At 34.5% G+C, this 16,552-nt stretch overlaps 1 protein-coding gene across 1 annotated transcript; it reads right to left on the bottom strand.

The window, feature by feature from the left end:
• Positions 1-12,001: 12,001 nt before the first annotated feature.
• LOC120275845 (fructose-bisphosphate aldolase 1, cytoplasmic-like) lies at positions 12,002-14,837 on the bottom strand. The gene is made up of 2 exons (XM_039282559.1): positions 14,631-14,837; positions 12,002-13,206 (listed from the first exon to the last, which is right to left on the bottom strand). Exons 1-2 carry the CDS (start codon positions 14,656-14,658, stop codon positions 12,158-12,160), a joined length of 1,077 nt encoding a protein of 358 aa, XP_039138493.1. The 5' UTR covers positions 14,659-14,837; the 3' UTR covers positions 12,002-12,157.
• Between the last annotated feature and the right edge of the window lie 1,715 nt (positions 14,838-16,552).

The following is a 16,552-nucleotide window of genomic DNA, read 5'->3' as shown; positions in this document are numbered from 1 at the left end:
GGTGTGTGTGGCACCAAGATCATGTTTGAAATTATTTTGTTTATATATACTTTGTGATTGCATGATGGTTTCATTGGTGATTGGGAACCTAGAGCTCCGCCTATTGCCATAGGGGTCCTCATGATCAGCCCTATGGAGAGACGGCATGAGTGACCGGTATATTTTGTCACGCCCCGTCCCTCAAGATCAACACGCAACCGCCGTGACAATCCAGAGGGAGGATACACACCATCCAACCCTCGAATCGCATCAAGACTTACTAATTCCTGAACATATATAATAGGAATATGAAAATACATTTCAACAATATAATATGAGATTTACAAATAATAGGAATATGATAATACATTTCATCATGAACAAGTTTTCATACAACATGATAACAAAGTTTAACAAAGATATAAAGGGTTTTCAAAGTAATTCAAGATAACAAGAAGATCAACAATAGGTACATCAAATTCACTAGTGGATCCAAGTCCTTACATATGCAACCATGAACACACCAAATAAACATACACAAGAGAAACAAAAGGTGCGAATACAAAGGTCTGCCAAGGACCGCATCTTGTCACACCGCCACTATGCAATAAAGCCTGTAATATGGTGAGAGGAGTGAGTAACAAAGTTACCCAGTGAGTGGAATGGGGTAGCACCAAAGGAGTCCTCACATGATTTCACAATAAGAACATAATAATAATTTCCAAAATCATATAATAAAGTATACTTCTAAACATCTCAAAGGAAAAGCATAAACTTTTCAAACACTTCAAAAATCAAACCATAACTTGAAAATATGTCTGCTTTAAAAAAATTCTTAAAGAAAGGATGAAATGTTCATTATTGATTCGTAATAGCCTAAAAATCCTCCAACCCTAGTCGTGGCCGCAACTAGTCCAGAGCTGCCAAGGGCCTCATCACCTTGACGTTGGCTTAGTCAGACTCATGTGGTGACCTTGTATTTCAGTGCAATAACACCCATTCGAGAAATTCTCTGTCCTTCAAAAGGGAAACATGATCAGGGTCCACCATGCCACCTCTAAAGGCGGGATTGTGAGGACCCCTATTGCAATAGGCCGATTACAACCCCGTCACCAAAAAAACATAGTCGTATAACAAGGCTGGAGCCAATCTCATAACAATAAAATGTTAACATCATCAAGTGTCACAATAATAGTAAGGAGTTCCATTTCTCCACATTTCACAACATATATAAAATTCTAGAAACTCAAGTTTCATGAAAAAAAGCCATTTTTTGATCATGAAAAAGATTGATTCAGAAGTGTTCATCTATGACGGATTTGTAAACCATATGCATCCCACAATATCCATATATATATAGGTATACGTATATGTATATATTTAAACATATAATCGATTATGTGAAATACTATTATTAAGCATGAAGGCTACTCAAGATTTCAACAAGATTTGGGGAGAAGACAAAGGGTAATACTTCATCAACATTCCTATTATCATACAAGAAAACGATGCTAAACATCATCTACCACAAGCCCTAGATCCATCATCTAGGAGAATACATGAATGAGCAAGGGAAGAAGGAAACCATACCTTGATGGCTTCAAGAAGAAGAAGGAAAAGAAGAAGTGGAGGATAAATTTTCAACCCACACACAAAGGTGGGAAAGATGATGGGGAAAAATCTTATCCAAGAAAAAATGAAGGATAATTGGAAGAATAGTTAAAAGGGGAAGAAAAATGGGTAAAATACCATAATACCCTCACCTCAATGTCTTGGAAAAGACATCACATGGGTGTGTCACAACCACACGGCCATATATCACCCCGTGTGCTTTTTACGGATTACTACAATACTTCGCTACTGTAATGCTGCTACATAGATGTGTTAATGTCCATGTTGATACTGCTAAAGTAATACTACTACGGTACTTTACTACAGTTATCAAACACCAGCAAGACACAAGAGTACCCACACGAGCATGTGAATGCCCTTGGGGCTCCTAGGAATGTCATACGCCCATATGAGTGCCAGTACACGCCTCCAAGTTGCCTAAGAATGGTTCAAACGACCATTCTACAATCAAGAACTCCACATACTACTCAAAATACATTACTATACACACACCCAAAATAGAAAACAACAACGACCGAAAGTCCTTAATATTACACATTTAAATTCATTTAGGATACCTAGAGAAAATCTAATGGGGAATACTGGTGGATACCTTTAATAAAACCTAGATGCCATGATTCACCACGTGTGTGGTCTCAGTGGCCAACACCAAGGGTAGCAGCCATGGTGGGCGCAAACTTAGCCATGGCAGCTGCTAGGTTCAAGCTAAATCTTTAGTAAACCTTCAGAATTGGTTTATGATTTTTGTTGTTGTTCCTATTTTCCTTCAATGTTTGGGATTTAAAATTATGTTTTCTAGTTTCTCTTTTTATTTGTAATTATTTATTTTGTTTTTTTTTATCCACTCACTGGGTAACTTTGTTACTCATAATATCTCTTTTTATACTTAATTTTTCGGGGCTTGCCCACTTAACTTATTCTCGTTATTGTGCTCAATTCTTCAACATCTTGGTTTGCTTGCATTATAGATTGACTTTTTGTTAACATTGTAGAAGGGGGCCTACAAAGAGTGTTCAAGCTAAATCTTTAGTAAACCTTCGAATTGGTTTATGATTTTTTTGTTGTTGTTCCTGCTTTTCCTTCAATGTTTGGGATTTAAAAATTATGTTTTCTAGTTTCTCTTTTTATTTGTAATTATTTATTTTGTTTTTTTTTATCCACTCACTGGGTAACTTTGTTACTCATAATATCTCTTTTATACTTAATTTTCAGGATTGCCCACTTAACTTATTCTGTTATTGTGCTCAATTCTTCAACATCTTGGTTTGCTTGCATTATAGATTGACTTTTGTTAACATTGTAGAAGGGGGCCTACAAAGAGTGTTCAAGCTAAATCTTTAGTAAACCTTCAGAATTGGTTTATGATTTTTGTTGTTGTTCCTGTTTTCCTTCAATGTTTGGGATTTAAAATTATGTTTTCTAGTTTCTCTTTTTATTTGTAATTATTTATTTTGTTTTTTTTTCCTTATCCACTCACTGGGTAACTTTGTTACTCATAATATCTCTTTTATACTTAATTTTCAGGCTTGCCCACTTAACTTATTCTGTTATTGTGCTCAATTCTTCAACATCTTGGTTTGCTTGCATTATAGATTGACTTTTGTTAACATTGTAGAAGGGGGCCTACAAAGAGTGTTTTGGAGATTTGTGTTTTTAGCTTTGTCATGTGGACTTTATGTATTCTTTTGTACTAGAACTTATTTCATGTATAAACCTTTATCGACTCAAAGGTTGAGAAAATCTTTATGCTTTGTATTTTCTATTTTTTTATAGAAAATTTTTAATAGGATATCAATAGCCTAGCGTCGTCCAAGAGTAGTGAACTTGTTCATCACCTATTTCAGGATATCAGTAGAAAATTGTTGGCTCAAAGGTTGCCATGTGGCAGGTTTTGTGTTGGAGTGTGACACCGAACTTGATACCGACAAATAGGTAGGCGAGTGACAAGATGATACTGAGGAAACTTAATTCAATTGAAAAATGAATTAAACGTAAGTTTTTTTTTTTAAAGTTTGTTTGAACTATTTCGGATTTTTTCATATTCTTCTAATTTATTATTAATTAATTTTTTAATTTTTTAATTTTTTAAAAAAATCTATTTCTAGTTTCATTTTTATTTATTTACTTTTAATCTTACAAAAATTAAGTGATGATTAGTTGGTTAAAGTGTTTAATTGATACCTAGGACATTAGCAGGTTTTGGCGAGCAAGATTTGTAACCTATGGAATCTGAAATGAGATAGACTGGTCCAATTCATCTCTTTGTGTGAATAGGATTTGGTGGGTCAGCCAAGTCTATTTGGTTCACTAGACCAGTCTAGAGGGCGGGCTAGGTCTAGGTCACCATTTTGTGAGCCAGACTCTATAGGTTGGACCTGTTAGGCCCGGTTAACAGCCTCGAACAATTATTGTTGAAACATTTATTTTATTTTAGAAAATTTATAATTTCTTGGAAAGTTTGAATGTGAGTTTTTAGATTTAATTAAATATTTATGGCCCTAAAATTAAATTCACAATTAGAATTAAAGGAATATACATAGGTTATTATTTGGCCGAGTGATGTGATTGTTTATTTTTGTCCAATCCTCGGATTGAGCAGGTAATATTCAATTCAATTCTTTAGTTTTATTTTGTGAGCCAGACATTGTAAGTCACTTGCCAATGAATGACTTATCAATCACTAGGGATGGCAACGGGTAGGGTATGGGTAGAGAATGCCAAAACTCTAACCCGTACCCGTAACCCCTATCCTATACCCGTACTTTTACCCGTACCTTTCAGGGTAAAAAAAATCATAGCCTTACCCTTACCCGCAGGGTACCCGCTTACCCGTTATTCAAATTATCGAATTAAATAATAATAAATTAATTATATATTACAATCTTTAAACACATTTTCATAAATTCAAATTACAAGTTGATATATATTTGTTTATCTTAAATTATATAATCACATAAAAATAGCGTCTATTTCGGACTCAATGGTAACTCTACCCTTCTTTTTGTTTATATTTAACTATCTTGGTTTTTGTTTTAAATTTCGTCATATATCTTATATTTATATTTTATATAGCTTCAAATTTTATAAATGTCTAGTAAGATTTTGAATATAAAAAACATTATAAGTAATTCTCATAAGTTATGTTCAATTGATTTTTTTTAGTATCTTATTTTTCAGGGTGTTCTTATAATTTATAGAATAAATTATTATAACATTATTTTTTATATTTATTTTATAATGTTTATTTTTTAATTTAATTATAATTCTTAATATATATATATCCAAAATTTAATTTTGATAATATTATACTTTATTAAATATAAATATAAAAATTAAATAAAATTTAAAATAATATATTAAGAGAAAATTTGAAGTATTATTTTCAAATTAATCACCATGAAAATAGATCTTGGGTAATTGTGGGTAAATGTTTAGTTTAATATATATATATATATATATATATGAGAGGGTAAGGGTAAGGGTACTAGTAAAACCCATACCCTCTTCAGCAGGTAAGGGTAAGGATAGGGTAGGGGCATACCCTTACCCGACCCGTACCCGCTCAAAAAATAAAGGGTAATACCTTACCCGTACCCGGTCAAAGAGGGTACGGGTACGAGTATACCCGTCGGGTAGGGTATAAATTGCCATCCCTATCAATCACGTCACATGACCGATCATGTCATGTTGTATTAAATAATTTCTTTTTTCTAAATTTAAGTATGTACTGAATACTCTTTTAGGTGATGTTTGTTTTGATGTATTTGGAGTTATATGTAACTCCAACTACGTTGTATGTTAAAATTCTTTGTTTGTTTTAAAGGATTCAATTTTTAGTTTGACCAAACAACCCCTTTAACTAGCTGAAAATGGAGGATTTGGTTTTACGACAAAATTCGTCGTTAAACCAAATCCTAGATTTTGGAAAACCATCATGAAGTATTCATGAGCTCATTAGGATAGGTAACTTTATCTTTCAGATCCAAGCTGTGTTCCTTCCTCTCCGACTACTCTTCTCCTTTGCCTTAGTTCCTTCCTCGCCGATGCTCTTCTCCTTTAACCTCAACCGAAAGAATCTTTCAACCATCCGCCGTTGTGGCTAAGATCTGCTAAGCCCCCACCCCCTGCAAAGATTGCATCTTTGGAGTCTTCTCTCCCACTGAGAGAAGCCTTAGACCACCATCCTTCTCTTCTACTAGAGAGCTCTGTTGTTAGTAATTGAAGCATTCTGCAGAAAGGATCAGAGCTGAGGAGAAGAGGTTGTCCTGGTGGAAATATAAAATAATTAAGGGGTGAGAATGTCTTTTCATGTGTTTGAATTTCAGTTAAATCCGTTAGCAGATGGTTGGAAAGAAATCAACGGCTAAGATTGATTTGATCATGGATGGAGAGTAAGTTCGAGGCAGTCTAGAGAAGAGATGGATCAGTTTGATCAATGGCCAGGATTGTTTGATCAAGAGTTTGGCATAAGTTCGAGGCAGAGGTTAAGTCCAACATCGGGGTTAGCTTAGTCCAGCATCGAGGGTTAGCTTCTTTGGTTGTATAGTTCAGATTTGATCATCAAGACGGTGTGCATTAGTTCGAGGCAAGTTTGTGAAGCGGTTAGATGCACCAGGATGCTACACGTGGCTAGCTGAGTCACTTAGTTTATTTCATTTTGAGTACTAAACTTTCAGTTATTTAAATACTCTTCATATAGATAGTTAAAGTAAGGGGTCGTTTGGTTAGCGGTAATGATATATTACCAAGTAACGAGATTACCGTGGTAATAAGATTGGGAATGTTATATGCCTAGGAATGTTGTGGTAATTCATGATAACCATGTTTGGTTGGAAACTCATGTTACATAGTAATAAACTTGGTAATATTCTAAATTTCCAAAAATACCCTTGTGTCTACTATTTTATGCAAGTTTAAATTTAAAATAAAATAAAATTTTGGGTAAAAATTAAATTTTTGAAGCTAAACATATTCCAAAAATAATGTTATTTAAATTTAATTTTTTTTATCCAACAAATAAAGTATGAAAATTATTATATTTAAACAAAGGGCATATTTGTCCAAAAAATATTTCAGATTGCCACCCACTTGGTAATCCAACATAGCCACCTATTTTGGTGGTAATGGGATTACCAAGTTTCTTGGTAATCTTACAAGGTTAGTAATCACAGATTACCATCAATATTACCACCACCAATAATCCAAACATGGTAATGTGAAAAGATTACCACGTAACAGGCGGGCCAACCAAACGGCCCCTAAGAGTTTTTCTGATTTTCAGCTGAGCTTCTTCATCTTCTGTGAATTTTCCTAGATTGTAAAAACTTTGTTTGCGTTTGAGATGAATAGAAAAGTTGTCCCTCATGAAGTCTAGATGCTATATAGTGATTATCAAGCTCCTCCTCCTCCTCCTCTTGTCTTGTTTAGTGAACCTGAAGATATGCTAAAGGCTTACTTTATGCTTCCTTGATTTTTTCATAAGTTGTTTGTCATAATAAGATTGCATTTTGTATTAACAAAAATCATCAACTAATGCATAGCAGGTTGTTTGTCTTAATGTTAGTTTTTAATCGTTTTATTCTTAATGAGTATGCATGACATTTCCACACATTTAAGATTCTGGGTGTGGAGGGGAAATAGTGATAATGTTTCACTTTTGATTAAAGTATGAATAGCTTCCAACTTAGACTTCAATCTTTATTAATTGTTCACACACAACTATGACTGTGATTCTAGGCAAATAAAAAAAAATAAGGAGAGGATAAAGATCAATGAACATCTATTTTCTTGATGCTACACACTTAATTAGGATAAAGATCATAGTTTACTTCTCTATATTCTCCGATTAAATAAGTAAATTGAAACAAACTTTTTTCAGTCATGTGGGTATCTTTTAAGCATATAGGATACATCATTTCCTATCTCTTAAATTGGGTTGATCATGTACTAAATTTAAATAAATTCTAATAGGATTGAATGGATGTTATTGGCTCACTTTGTTTAGTCTATTTACTGGTTACAAAGTTGATGTTCTATCTCTTATTATGCATATAGTCAAATGAATTTGCCTTTTTTTTTTTCTCTATTATCATGTCTCAATTGAGCTTAGTAGATCTAAGTGTTATGGAAAACAATTTATATTATGCTGTCATTATTTACTCTGTTGTAGATTTCCTACATTGAAACACAAGCTACTTGGTTTCATTGGCGTTTTGCACAATGGGCAAGCCTTTTTCTTTCACTTGTACCATTAGTAGATGGTTAGTTAAATGAATGGATATCCAAACATTATTAGCTTTTTGGATGTGATAAGAATTTCTTATACGTTACTTGTTTTGGATCTTCATCATAAAATTAATTTTGCATAGCACTAAAAATGTCTTTGAGCTTAGCCAATTCTTGTTTCTTATGTAACAACATGACACCATTCGATGACAGTCATCAGTATGTTTGGATTCTTGGCCTGATGCAAGATGGCCAAATTGTATAAAGACTGATAATGAACCAGTAGTCATATGAAATAGTTGCGTATATATGACACAGTTTCAACATTTATTGTTCATTTAGGTTTCGTTAGATGAAATGTTAATTTTCCAAATTTATGCTGTAAATTTAAAATTCCTCTCTATGGAATGTTAATATGAACATTTTTCAAATTAGTGATAAAATGGTTTAATTGGCCTATTCTTGTTCTTAATGTGAAACGGACATGTTTATATTCTTAAAATTTTGTTATTTGGAAGCTAAATTCTTTGTAAAAATAATATGTTGTATGCATATTGGTTTGATCTGATTACTTTTATGATTAAAAGAGTTGTGAGACTAATAACAGTTAAAATAAGATTTTATTATTAATTTTTTTAATTGCAACTTAATATGCACAATGGCGAAATCACAAACCTATTGTGTTTTGATTTGCAGATTGAGTTGAAGAGAATTCAATTGCTCTTGTGATTATCAAATTGTGTTTGGACTAAATTTCTTGATCGACAAATTGTACGAGTAATATACTTTGTGTAACTTTGCAAATGTTAATCTTATTTGTTTTCATAATTGCTTGGTGATATTTCAAATTATCCGTAGCACAACATAGTAGAGTTACCATGTTTATTCCTTTAAGAAATAGTGACAATTATTGCCAACCTGAATGATTTAGGTGCCAATGAGAAGTAGGGTTGGTTGCTTGTTCACTTTGTTAATAGTTCTATGGCTTTCTTAGCAAATGATAAAGAGCTAAGGAATTATTGGGTGGAGGACTTCTTTGAATTACCTCACAATCAAGGAGAATTTTTTTGGAGTCTCATTTAGGTTGTTTGGGGTGTGTGTATTATAATGTTGTTATGTATCTACTATATAAATATATGTATTGAGCAAGGTGTTGCCGTATGTGGGACATGAGTAGAGGTGTCAAACGGGTCGTGCCGGCCCAGGCCCGGCATGGCCCGGCACGATTTGGGCCGTGCCCAGCCCAGGCATGATGCTACAGAATCGTGTCCAGTGGGCCGAGCCGAGGTTCCAGTGGCCCGTGGGCCGGCCCCGACGCTGGCTCTGTCTCGGGCCGTGCCAGCCGAGCACGCGGGCCGACCATAACGGTCCACTTCTTATTTTTTTTTTATTTTTTATTTTGTGAGTATTAAAACTTTGAATTTATTTTTTTCTTTTTGCTTTGCATAATTGATTCTTATGATAATAATATGGATCTTGATCATTCTCTTTTTGAAAGAAAAATTATCGTTCTTTTATTTTTATGACATGTATAATGAATATCATAGAAAAATATGGTGATAGAAGGACTTTCAATATGCCTCAATCTACTGAAAGTTCCTCTTCGAGCACCAAAAATAGATCCGCCACTTATGTTGTAAATATAATTAAAAAAATTTTCCATGGGTGCTTCTTCTTCTTTTTTTCTTCTTCTAATACTAGTACTTCTTCTACTTCTCATGAAATAAATCATTATTTAAATAATAATATTAATAATTTCCTTACATCGGAAGAAATGGATAAGTTTGATATTTTTGACATGGTGGAAACAACAGGGACGCATATTTATCCCTGCACTTGCCGCCATGGCTCGTGATCTATTAACTCCACCGATGTCTACAGTGAGCATCGAGTCTTGTTTTAGTGCGGGGAAAAAAAGAGTCTTGGATGATAGGAGGAGCGGGAATGAATAATCAAACGAGTGCAAATGTGCATATGTCCGAAGGATTGGCTAGATCTGAAGATAGATTGCAAGGGCTAATAGAACAATTCACCGCTGATGTCGGCGGAGAAGGCATATATACTGATACTGACGTAGAAGAAATAAATTGATGAGCCTCAACTCTCAAGCTTGCAACATGCCAAGATTAATCCTTTATTCCTTTTTTTATTGTTTCAAATGTTCAAATAAAAAGATAAGTATTTTTGAGTTTATTTCAAAAATTCAAATGATATTAATAATTAATTGTTATTTTTGCAATTTTTTTTAAGATTTTTATTTAAATATAAAATATATATTTAACTAATCTTTCTCTGTTTCTCATTAGGGTTAGCTTGGTGACTTGGTCCTTGGAAGCCGGCAGCCGCCCAGCCCTCCCCGCACGCCCAGCCCTCCGTCTTCTACTTATCTGAATCCCTCCATAGATGGCGTTTTCCCTGCTTCTTCTTCTTCTTCTTCTTATCCTCCGGTGAGGTCTTCAGACAGGGATGATGCCGTGGTCGTGCCGGATCAGCCGCAGCAGGTGGATTTAGGGTTTCGTTTTCTGTTCTTTTGGGGTTGGGCGTGGTTGGGATTATGCTGAGCAGAATTCGCGTTGGACCGTTGAGGCGGGCTTTGGATTATGTCTTTGGGTATTCTCATGGTTTTGGCGAGCGGAGGATTGGGGTTGATAGCTATAGTCTATAGATTATCACTTTGGGAATTCTCATTGTTGTTGCTGTTTTTTCTTCTTCTTGTTGTTGGCATGGCTTTTCTTTGATTTATGTAGAGTTCATCTCCATGGCTTTTTCTTCTTCTTATTGTTGCCTCTGAATGACTGAAGAATGTTTATGTATGAATTTTGTTTAATTCATCGCGTTGGCCGTTGATATTGATTTTACTCAATTTTGTGTTCTTAAATTTGTATTAATAAATCTCATGCTCTCTTGTTTGAGTTGATTCTGTAAACTCTTCATCTTTATGAGACCAAGTAATGTGATCTTCTTTTTTTTAATTTTCTTTTGCTTGTATAATTCCTCACTTCCTCTTTACTGAAAATTGAGAATGGTTCTTGCTTTTTTGGGTTATTTGAATATTTATGTTGAATCGTTGATTGATGATTTGAAGTCATTGAACTAAGGATTTAGATTAGGCAATGGATTAAAACTCAAAAAAGCCTGAAGGATTTGATTTCAAAGATAAATAGATAATGATAATATAGTTTTTCAATTATAGTAAAATTTAATTTATATTTATATTATTTAATTATTAGATAATGTTTCTTATATTTTTAATTTTTTTTTTAATTTTTCTGATTTTTTTTATATATTTTTATTTTTAATATTTTATATTAAAAAATATTAACGGGCCGGCACGGCATGAGCCCGGCCAAAGTGGGCCGTGTCTCGTGCTTGGCCGACCCTCCACCATTTGCGGGCCGTGCCGGCCCAGCACGACAAAGCCATGGGCCGGGCCGGCCCGGACACGTACAGTTCCCGGGCTGCCATGGGCCCGGGTCGTGCCGGCCCATTTGACACCTTTAGACATGAGTTTAGCCATGAAATCAAGAAGAATGCTATGGTAACTAATTTTATTTTTGTGATTGTATATATAATGTTGTCATTAATTAGTTCATCATTCTTAAAATTGATTTTTCTCCATATGTATAAGTCATTTTGAGTATTGAAAGGCGGCAAATGTTACATGAGATTGTAAACTCAAATCTTTAGAGTTGCATAAAATTGACTATGTAATATGATTGCCACCTTGATTTTGAATGTGCTTTTTCTGTATGTGCACTCAGTCTAGTGTCATTTTTGTGCTCGTGTACTCAATCTAAAATCTTGTACTTGTTGAATATTTTTCCGTATGAAACTTTGAACTTAATTTTGTTTTAGAATTTTGAATTGCGATGATATATTTATTAAATATTTTCTAGTATGAAGTTACAAGTTTTGAAGACTTTGAAATTACAATGATGATCAAGGTATTTGTAGGTTGTTTTTGCTTGTAATTAAGTATTATAAAAGATGTCTTTGTTGAGGTTTTATTTGCATGCATGACATGACAACTAGGTTTTTATTCAATATTTATATAATTATGGTAATAGACATTCCACATGTTGTTCATTTTAACAATGTAAGGTGGTTCATCATTTCCTGTAGCAAAGACAGAATAAATACCAAACAACAAAGAAGCAAAAATCCAGACAAATTAAATTAAAAAGACAAGGCATTTCCAAAAGTGCAGTTGCATGATGCATTTGCGGTTCCAGCTTATTGACAACTGTCCTCACTCAGATCAGCAGAGAAAATAAACACATGGCAAAACTAAAATTAAAATCCTCATTAAAGAAAAGCTGGCCTAATATTTGTAATCCTTCTCATGGAGGCTTTCTGATGCAAGGCCTCCTTGAGCAGCATCACCTTTGTATGCCCCAAGGGTTGCCTCTGAGTTCGCCTTGCACCGAGCTAGGAAAGCAGCCTGGGCCTTCTGCACATTCTCCTCTTTGCCTTGCCATGTCTTGAGAGTGCTTTGCTGCAATGCACGTCCGAATGAAAACGAAAGTGACCAGGGCTTCTTCCCCTTGAGCTTGTTCATTGCATTCAGGTTCAAAGTGGCTTCCTCCTCACTCTGACCCCCAGAAAGGAAAACAATGGCTGGAACTGCTGCTGGGACAGTCCTCAGGAGAGCCCGCACAGTGTATTCAGCAACCACCTCAGGTGCAACCTTTGCAGCATCAGAGCCTGGAGTCACCATGTTCGGTTTCAGCAGAGTTCCTTCCAGGAGGACATGGTGATCATTGAGTGCCTTGTAGCAAGCTGCAACCACCCGCTCAGTGACATCTGCGCAGCGCTTAATGTCATGGGGACCATCAACAAGGATCTCAGGCTCTACGATAGGAACCAGACCGTTCTCCTGACAGATGATGGCATACCGTGCTAGACCATCAGCGTTCAAGTTGATCGCTAGCTGGGATGGCTCAGTGGGGCCAATCTTGAGGACAGAACGCCACTTGGCAAAGCGAGCACCAGCCTCATAATACTTAGCACAGCGTTTGCCAAGGTCATCATGGCCTTGGGTTGTAGTCTCCCCGTTGGTGCCAGCAAGCTCAATGGTTCCCTTGTCTACCTTAATGCCTGGCAGAACACCACCTTCCTTGAGGACATCAACAAATGGTTTGCCGCTGGCTGTTTTCTGATAAAGGGTCTCCTCAAAGAGGATAACACCACTGATGTATTGGAGGGCCCCAAGAGTGCAGAAGAGGAGTTCACGTAGAGCACGACGATTGGACTCAACATTCTCCACATTGATGCTGGCTAGGCGCTTGCCAATTGTACCAGTAGACTCATCAGCAGCAAGAATACCCTTGCCTGGTGTACCAATGTAGGCAGCATTGGCAATAAGCTCATCTGCAAGAGAAGTGAATTATCAGATCCACCTTGAAGATTTAGGGTCCAAGTATAGAAGAGTGCAGGAAAAATGAGAAATCTGACAAACAAAATCGAATTGCCAGTTATGAATTTATTCACATCAAGTTTTTAAAAATTCAGTGGAGTTCAAGCAAGCATATATTGCCAAACAGAATCTCAGTTGGCTCATTTTAGCCATTTTGTTTTTTCTTATGTGTTTCATTCTCATCACAATTCAAGAATTTATCTGAGAAAATGATTCAACCCAGAAAATCATATTTCATCAGACGAGCAGAATATGATTGAAGACTTTATCTAAGAAAATGGGCATTCATGTTAAAAACAAGCTCCAAGAATAGCTGAATAAATTAAGCAATGGTGTAATCAAAGGCTGTATAAGATCACATAAATGCAAGAGCACTGTACACAAACCAAACAGCAATCTAAATCTACTTAAGATGTTCAAACAAATTTAAGAGTAGACGCTTAAACACCATTACATCCATGAAAAACCAGAGGAAACATGCAACATCAAAGAGTGACCATACTTTACCAACACAGACATACTTCTAGAACTCAAGCCAAATTTCCGTCAAGTCATTGTCGATTTACCAGATCAGAAATCACATCAGCAAAACAAATTATTAAACAAATATTAGTAGCATGAACTATGAGCCAATTACGCTCAATCAACAAATTGTATCAATCAACGGCAAAAGGAAAACATGCACAAGATGTTCTTTCAATCTAAGGAGATAACATAAAATCAGTCATGACCAATTTTCACACATAATCACAATCCACAAAAGAAAGACATCTTGGCCTCCATGCTTATATAACCAAAATATGCCTTGAACCAACAGAAAATAACAATTGATCAAAAACTATATATTTTCAGATAATTGACACTAAGTAGTAGATAACCATGATTTAAGCCAACAATATCGTACTCTGCAAACAATATTACATTCTTCAAATAAAAATAAAAAATAAAAAACAAGTCCATTTACAATGAAATAGATTATATATATATATATATATATATATATATATTAAAATAATCAGCCTGGTTAAATTATGTTACAAAAATCTGTTTACCTGCAAAAACATAAACGAACCAAATGTTTCCATAGATCCTTGCATGAGAATTGGGTACAACAGTTACAATGCACAATCAAGAAAGAGATCAAACCAAAAGAAATTTACCCAATCTTAATATATATATATATCTATAAATTGATAAATTTTAGCATATCCATAAGAGATCAAAGGAAAAAAAAAAATCACAATTCACAAATTAAACATCAAAGAAACAGATGATAAAATTAGAAAAAATAACAGATACAATTTCACCAAAAAAAAAAACAAAAAAAAAGATCTAAAAAAACAGCAGTCATCTAAAACAATAGAAACATAAAGATTACCATGGTATTTGCCGCAGTAGGCCGACATCTTAGAGAAGATTGCTAGCAGCGAGAAGGAAACGAGATGAGGATTGAGGAAACTGCAAAGAGAACAGGTAGGATGGGAAGAGAAGATGATGATGGGAATATGTATTAAAAGAAAGGGATTAGGGTTTCGAGAACATCGCCGTCTAATGTGGGGCGTTGCATGCCACTTTTTGTATTCACTCACCGTTTCAGCCCATTGTATTCACTCACCGACCCGTGTTCTGAAACAGCGCACCTATTTGTCGTGGGCGTTTGTTTCATAAGAACATAAGTCGTTCATTTAAAATCAAATTTTAAAATAATATCTTTAATCATGTAATAAAAAACTATCATTATTTAAATTCCTTTAGTAAATTTGGATATGAGATATTAATTTTTTAGATGCTAAAATGACAATGGCAAAGAGGTTTGATATGCAACTACTTTTTATTTAATAGAAGATTAATAGAAAGTGGAAATTCCTAATTAAAAAGTTTATTTAAATTTTTTTTAAATACTATAATTACCTTTTTATAATGAATTTAACATAATAATAGTGTTTCACTTAAAGTCAAATTTCAAAATAGTATCTAATTGATGTAATGAAAATCGATGAAAACAATAACAATAACATAGAACCAAAGAATAAGAATAATAACAAGACAAGAATCAATTCTTCATTCAATATCTTCATGGTTTTTGTCTTTTTAAGTACAGTGCTCTTTTATATGTCTTCTTTCACCTCTCTAACATGTAGCTAATAACAGAAAACTAACATATTTGTCACATAGTATCTAACTATTCAGTTGTAGGTGAGCTCTCATTTAGTTGAGTGGCCTCTTTAAATTCCTTGAGAAAAAGGTATCATAACAATTACTGCCTCCTTAAAGAGCTTGTGGTCCTCAAGGAAAAAAAAAAAAATCTAGGAACTGTTTTTGAATTTCATCAACAAACTCACAAAAAGCATCTTCTCGTGAGCTAGTATCCTTCAATGAAGTAACCAATGTGTAGCTGTTTGATTTTTATGCTTGGCAAACAGCCTTATCTAGAATCACTTCAGGGTGCTCACCTTGGGTGCTGAGAAATGCTAGAAGAGTAGCGGTTGCTGACTAAGATGAAGTCGCAGGTTTAATTTAAGAAAGGAAACATGAAACACATCATGGCAAGATGTAATTTATAAGCTGCAACACCAATCTTCTCAATTACCTTGTAAGGCCCATAGCACCTTTTATCAAGTCTAGAGTGAAAACTCATGAGCATTGAGTTCTGTATATAAGGTTTCAGTTTGAGATAAACCATATCTCCAATCTGAAATTGGCATTCTGCTATTTGTTTCATTCTGGTTGTTACTCTTGACAACTTGTGCTTGAAAACTGCAATTATAGGTTCTCTATGGCTCATGTAAATGTCTACACTATCTACCTTGGAAACCTTTGGAAACTAAGGAATATGCAGTGAAGGAAGAAATCCATATAGAGCTTTGCAAGGAACGACACACTAAAACCAAGAATAAGGTATATCACAGGTCATACATTTTAGTTATGTCTCTAAAGTTATGTTAATCACCTCAAACCTGAGGATGGTAAGCAGTTGAAAGTTGTAAAGAAACCCTTTGAAGCTCAAAAGGTTCCTGGGAAAAATTGCTCATGAAGACCACATCCCTATCAATAGCAATGACATTTTAAAGACCATGAAACTTAAAAATATGATCTAGCATTACAAGAAAAATATCAAATCGGCGTGAAAAAATTGACACAAAAAAATCATTACAAATTTGCCACAATATTTAACACGGAATTAACAAACTGTGTCAAATATATAATTTTTTAAAAATATTTTTAAAATTTTGTGCCAAATATACAAATTTGATGAATTTAGCACAACAGTGCCTATCAAACATAGCATGCTTTTTTTAA

The sequence above is a fragment of the Dioscorea cayenensis genome, chromosome 14, assembly GCF_009730915.1.
Source record: "Dioscorea cayenensis subsp. rotundata cultivar TDr96_F1 chromosome 14, TDr96_F1_v2_PseudoChromosome.rev07_lg8_w22 25.fasta, whole genome shotgun sequence".
Lineage (NCBI taxonomy): Eukaryota > Viridiplantae > Streptophyta > Magnoliopsida > Dioscoreales > Dioscoreaceae > Dioscorea > Dioscorea cayenensis.
The sequence above is the reverse complement of the archived record's forward strand: the minus strand, read 5'-3'. Positions and strand labels throughout refer to the sequence as shown.

What these genes read in the sequence shown, in the direction of transcription:
- LOC120275845 (XM_039282559.1), bottom strand. Translation starts at nt 14,658, where the DNA reads ATGTCGGCCTACTGCGGCAAATACCATG. An exon ending in CTACTGCGGCAAATACCATG is followed by an intron (nt 13,207 to 14,630) that starts GTAATCTTTATG and finishes CTTCTCTTGCAG; the next exon opens with ATGAGCTTATTGCCAATGCT.